The 6,757-nt window shown below is 43.8% G+C and overlaps 1 protein-coding gene across 1 annotated transcript in view; it reads left to right on the top strand.

The window, feature by feature from the left end:
* The window catches only part of aplp2 (amyloid beta (A4) precursor-like protein 2), a 60,534-nt gene that overhangs the window by 38,726 nt on the left and 15,051 nt on the right, over window positions 1–6,757 (top strand). The window contains exons 4-5 of the mRNA XM_079675575.1: window positions 5,510–5,643; window positions 6,553–6,627. Of these exons, the coding sequence (XP_079531701.1) occupies window positions 5,510–5,643; window positions 6,553–6,627 (209 nt within the window). The remainder of the gene's footprint in view (window positions 1–5,509; window positions 5,644–6,552; window positions 6,628–6,757) is intronic.

Below are 6,757 nucleotides of genomic sequence, written 5' to 3'. Positions count from 1 at the left end.
ATCAGAGTACAAGGACAAATCATCCTGCCTCATTTGTAGCCAAACTGCTGCCATTTGCTTTAGGATTTGCTCAAATGTTTGTGTTTGTTATTGAGACTGGAATTAAGTGCTGCCCCTAGTGGCCGGATGATCTAACCAGCTGTCCCCTGGCAGCGGTGTGCACCCTGGAGGCTGAGACCGGCCCCTGCCGAGCCTCCATGCCCCGCTGGCACTTCGACTTGAGCCAGAGGAAGTGTGTGCGCTTCATTTACGGGGGCTGTGCCGGCAACCGCAACAATTTCGACTCAGAGGAGTACTGCATGGCCGTGTGCAAGCGCCTGAGTAAGTCTCACCAGACCGGGGCTGGTCCGACAGCACCCCCTCCTCTCTTTCTGTTTCTGTCTTTGCTGCAGACCCCCCCCCCCCCCGCTGTGAACACTTTAGGATAATATAGTTGGAGTCTGCGACTGACTTCAAGCAGAACACCTGTTCTGCAGCCTGTAGCTGTCACTCATCACACAGCTGTTATTGTCATATCTCCTTTCAACACAACAATCACTATTCACCCAACATCTTATATTTTCTTTTATTATTCCACTGATATGTTAAGTGTTGCTACTGACAATTGTTTTATTATTATAATATTGTTTTTTTTTATTAAATAATTTGACATTTTATTAATTGAATAAGCTTAGAACAGTTTATTTGGTATGTTTGCTTGAAAAATCCAATCAAAATGTTCACTAATAGATCTGATTTCATTTATTATTTATTTAAAATATTCATTAACTACTTTATCTTTCAATACAAATAATTAAATTACTTATAATAACTAGGGCTGTCAAACGATTAAAATGTTTAATCAGATTAATCACAGCTTAAAAATTAATTAATCATGATTAATCACCATTCGAACTATGTCCAAAATATGCCATTTCTTTATGTATATTGTTGTGGGAATGGAAAGATAAATGAAAGAAGGCGGATATCCATTTAACATACAGTATGTATGTTTATTATAACATATCAATCATCAAACCGTGGGGTCTTATTTCATTACGTGTTGATTTCTATCAACACGTAATGTTGTATCGATGTATATAGAGATGTACTACAGCAAAAGTATTCTCCGTCGGGACTTCCTGCAACAACACCACGCCGTTATCATGATTCTGATTGGCCAGAAGACATTATCAAAGATGTTCTATTAAGAAGACGATCACTACGTGACAAAAGTTTTCAAAACCGTTTCTAGTCTAAGGTATTTCCAGACAAGTGGCTACTGAAATCAATCTTACTAACTGCCGTCTGTGCAATTTACTCCGCGAGTTGGCAGACTTTATTTTGCTTACTTTAACATCATTTTTAATTGTGGGGCTAAGATGGGGCGAAGCCATTTTTTGGTATGGCTGTAGCCTACCCCAGCCATACCCCAGATAAGATCGACACCAATCTCCCGGGGGGAGGTCACTGAGGTCGTCAAACAACTTCACAGTGGCAAAGCCCCGGGGGTGGATGAGATCCGCCCAGAAATGCTGAAGGCTCTGGGTGTTGAGGGACTGTCATTGTGGACACGTCTCATCAACGTTGCGTGGAAGTCGGAAACAGTACCGAAGGAGTGGCAGACCGGGGTGGTGGTTCCCCTTTTTAAAAAGGGAGATCAGAGGGTGTGTGCCAATTACCGAGGCATCACACTACTCAGCCTCCCCGGGAAAGTTTACTCTAAGGTACTCGAAAGGAGGGTCAGGCCGATTGTCGAACCTCAGATTGAGGAGGAACAATGCGGATTCCGTCCTGGTCGTGGAACGACGGATCAGCTTTTTACTCTCGCAAGGATCCTGGAGGGGGCCTGGGAGTACGCTTATCCAGTCTACATGTGTTTTGTAGACTTGGAGAAGGCGTATGACCGGGTTCCCAGGGAGTTACTGTGGGAGGTGCTGCAGGAGTATGGGGTGAGGGGGTCTCTACTCAGGGCCATCCAATCTCTGTACTCCCAAAGCGAGAGCTGTGTCCGGGTAATCGGCAGTAAGTCGGACCCATTTCAGGTGAGGGTTGGCCTCAGCCAGGGCTGCGCTTTGTCACCAATCCTGTTTGTAATATACATGGATCGGATTTCGAGGCGTAGTCGTGGGGGAGGGGGTCTGCAGTTCGGTGGACTAAGGATTGCACCACTGCTTTTTGCAGATGATGTGGTTCTGATGGCTTCATCGGTCTGCGACCTTCAGCACTCACTGGATCGGTTCGCAACCGAGTGTGAAGCGGCTGGGATGAGGATCAGCTCCTCCAAATCTGAGGCCATGGTTCTCAGCAGGAAACCGATGGACTGTCCACTCCAAGTAGGGAATGAGTCCTTACCCCAAGTAAAGGAGTTCAAGTATCTCGGGGTCTTGTTCTCGAGTGAGGGAACAAAGGAGCGTGAGATGGGTCGGAGAATCGGAGCAGCGCCTTGTTTGGTCTGGCTGTTCTTTAGGCCAATGTCTTGTGTTTGGACAATGTTCAGAATGTAAGACATTTAGCTTTGTTTCTTAAATTCAGGAAGGACTTTTGTAGTATTTTACTCAAAGATATACAACAAAATTAGTGAGTTTTGGTACCAACATTTTTGTATTGGAACTAATACTAAATAATAAAACAATCAACTGTCCTTAAAAAGCCAAGACGAATACATTTTTGATTGGTATACAAAAATCAAAGATAATTTCCCAAAGATACCAAATAAAATATACACAACATTCCTATTTTTCCTTTATATAGTGTTTAGTTATATGTATACAGGACTGTCTCAGAAAATTAGAATATTGTGATAAAGTTCTTTATTTTCTGTAATGCAATTAAAAAAACTAAAATGTCATACATTCTGGATTCATTACAAATCAACTGAAATATTGCAAGCCTTTTATTATTTTAATATTGCTGATTATGGCATACAGCTTAAGAAAACTCAAATATCCTATCTCTAAATATTAGAATATCATGAAAAAGTATACTAGTAGGGTGTTCAACGAATCACTTGAATCGTCTAATTAACTCGAAACACCTGCAAGGGTTTCCTGAGCCTTGAAAAACACTCAGCTTGGTTCAGTAAACTAAATCACAAGTATGGGGAAGACTGCTGATCTGACTGCTGTCCAGAGGACCGTCATTGACACCCTCCATCAGGAGGGTAAGACACAAAAAGAAATTTCTCAAAGAGCAAGCTGTTCACAGAGTGCAGTTTCAAAGCACATCCACAAAAAGTCTGTTGGAAGGGGGAAATGTGGCAGGAAACGCTGCACAACCAAGAGAGATGACCGCAGCCTTAACAGCATTGTGAAGAAGAGTCGCTTCCAGAATTTTGGGGAGCTTCAAAGACAGTGGACTGAAGCTGGAGTCCAGGTATCAAAAGTCACTGTTCACAGACGTGTCCGGGAAATGGGCTACAATAGCCGTATTCCCATGGTCAAGCCACTTCTGAACTCAAGACAACGGAAGAGGCGTCTGACTTGGGCTAAGGAAAAGAAGCACTGGACAGTTGCACAGTGGTCCAAAGTCCTCTTTTCAGACGAAAGCAAGTTTTGTATTTCATTTGGAAGTCAAGGCGCCAGAGTCTGGAGAAAGGCTGGAGAGGAGCAAAATCCAAGTTGCTTGAAATCCAGTGTGAAGTTCCCACAGTCAGCGATGGTTTGGGGAGCCATGTCAGCTGCTGGTGTTGGTCCACTGTGTTTCATCAAGCCCAGAGTAAATGCAGCTGTGTACCAAGAGATTTTAGAGCACTACATGCTTCCGTCTGCTGAAAAGCTCTATGGAGATGAGGAATTCATTTTCCAGCATGATCTGGCACCTGCCCACAGTGCCAAAACCACCAGTAACTGGTGTACTGACCATGGCATTACTGTCCTCGATTGGCCTGCAAATTCCCCTGACCTGAACCCCATAGAGAATATGTGGGGTATTGTGAAGAAGAAGCTGAAAGACACCAGACCCAACAATGCTAATGAGCTAAAGGCCGCTATTGAAGCATCCTGGGCATCCATAACACCTCAGCAATGCCACAGGCTGATTGCCTCCATGCCACGCCGCATTGATGCAGTAATCCGTGCAAAAGGATTCCCAACCAAGTACTGAGTGCATTAATGGACATTTTCAAATGTTTGATTGTGTTTTGCTGTTATAAATCTTTTTTTTTTACTTGGTCTGATGAACTATTCTAATTTTTTGAGATAGGATTTTTGAGTTTTCTTAAGCTGTATGCCATAATCAGCAATATTAAAATAATAAAAGGCTTGCAATATTTCAGTTGATTTGTAATGAATCCAGAATGTATGACATTTTTGTTTTTTTAATTGCATTACAGAAAATAAAGAACTTTATCACAATATTCTAATTTTCTGAGACAGTCCTGTACATCTTCCAACACACTTGAGTTTTCTTTCTTCTTTGTTTGCATGTCAGTGTTTACTCCCGCCATTTGTTCATGTTTCTGTCTGTCTGCCTGCCTGTCTGCCTGCCTGCCTGTCTGTCTGTCTGTCTGTCTGCCTGCCTGCCTGCCTGCCTGCCTGCCTGCCTGTCTGCCTGCCTGTCTGTCTGCCTGCCTGTTTGTCTGTCTGTCTGTCTGCCTGTCTGCCTGCCTGCCTGTCTGTCTGCCTGCCTGTCTGGCTGCCTGTCTTTCTGTCTGTCTGGCTGCCTGTCATTCTGTCTGCCTGCCTGTCTGCCTGCCTGTCTGTCTGTCTGTCTGCCTGTCTGTCTGACTGCCTGTCTGGCTGCCTGTCTGTCTGTCTGTCTGTCTGTCTGCCTGCCTGTCTGTCTGTATGTCTGTCTGTCTGCCTGCCTGCCTGTCTGTCTGTCTGCCTGCCTGTCTGTCTCTCACAGAGCACTGCCACTCATTTTGCCCGAACCTCACCAGCATATATCAGCAAGCATATTTTTTGCACCTTAGAATGACTTCACTTTTGATTTCATCAGTTTAAACGCAGTCCATGGTCATCATAACCATTTGGCTTTTTCTTTGACATTTTGCTAAATAAAAAAGATTTTAAGAGCTGAAGCAGCAAAGTTCAAAGCAGGAACAATGCGTTAACGTCCTCCTGTTCTTGACAATGAGGTCTCTTCCGGTTTGCGAGCTTGGAGCGTTATTGTTTTTGCGAGGGAGTGAGTCCTGCGTGACTGTAAACCGAGGAACGCCAGAACGGAGCTCTCTGGCCTCACCCCAGATGACCCAGCTGTCAAACGCAGAGACATTTCCATTAGTGTTGGAGACGCGACTTGTCAGCAGAAAGCCGATGGGAAGATGAAAGGAATTGGAAAGGAAAGACTGTCAGATTCTGTTAAATTGATCAGAGTTACTGAGGGTGGAGGAACGGCAATGAGAGGAGTGCTTCTGTGAGGGTTTTGGTCCAGCTTCAATCCGCCTTTCAGCTCGATCTCGCTCTGTGTCCAGTTCCCTGTCAGTCTTTGTCTCTCTGGCTAACGTTGTCCGCCTCGTCTATCTGTCTGTTCGCCTGGTTGTCACTTTGCAGCATCGTCCACTCACCTTTTGTTTCTGAATTTGCAGCCATGTCACCAACCCCTCAGCCCACTGATGATGTGGACATCTACTTTGAGACCCCCGCTGACGACAAGGAGCACAGTCGCTTCCAGAGGGCCAAGGAGCAGCTGGAGATCAGGCACCGCAACCGCATGGAGAGGGTGAGTTACCAGGTCCAGTCAGGACACAACACTGCTTATTAAATAGGAATTAGTACTATTTTTACCTGAAAATAATTTACAAACTTCTAAAAGACTTCTCTATATTTCAGAATGTATGTGTTTGTTTTTTACTACAATTAAAATGAAATGCTGTACATTAGTTTAACCAGACAAATTAATAAGAACATAAAAAATCCGATGTCATTGGTAAAATAAACTGGAAACTTAGCATCAAAATATGTGCAGATTTAAAAAAGGAGGAGTTTATTTTTTTTAGAATCAAGTGCAAAATGTTGCCTGAAAGAGGTATGATTATGTTAATATTTCTACTCACCCTCTGTCTGAAACCAGAACCCAGTCTGCTCTGATTGGTCAGCTGGATGGCTCTGTTGTGATTGGTCAACTGCTTAGAGATGTCCCGCCCCTTAGCCTATCATGGACAATGTGTTGCAGTGCTAGCCAATAGAAGTATTACATAATAAGGTAAACAAAAGAGGAGTTCCAGAAAATGTAAACAGAACATTCATCTCAGGTTATCACTATTGGAATACCAACCCAGTTTCAACCAATGAGTATACTGCAGTGGGCCAAAAGAATATACAAATATTTTGACCCCAATAATAATTGGAGATCACTTTGCACTTTTCTGGACTTGAAAACAAATTCAATAGAAGTTGTTGGGGTTCAGCTGAGAGGACGTACAAATGGGTTGCAGATCCTAAAAATGATGATTGTGAATGTTGGTATTTCTGAATTTTCAAAAATAAAATGCCAAAAAGAAGCAAAGTCATACTTCAAGGATAATTTACCTTTGTGCATTGGATTGAGTCGAAGTGTAAAGAACTGCTGTTTGACTCGCTTCGACTGACTGTCTTACATTTCTCTTCATTTCCGTTTCTCTCCCTGCAGGTGAGGAAAGAGTGGGAGGAAGCTGATCGTCAGGCTAAGAACCTGCCCAAGGCTGAGCGGCAGACATTGATTCAGGTAAGTCGCTGATCCGTCCCCCGGGGAGTCCCCCCTTTGTCTCCTTGTTTGGGTGAGATATGATGGCTTACTGCCTCGGGTCCCTCACTCCCCATGCCATTAAATATCTGTTTTCCCTGGCTGCTCTATC

Source organism: Notothenia rossii (assembly GCF_949606895.1).
Source record: "Notothenia rossii genome assembly, chromosome: 4".
In the NCBI taxonomy this organism is placed as follows: Eukaryota; Metazoa; Chordata; class Actinopteri; order Perciformes; family Nototheniidae; genus Notothenia; species Notothenia rossii.
Note: the sequence above shows the minus strand (reverse complement) of the source record. Positions and strands in the feature narration are given on the sequence as shown.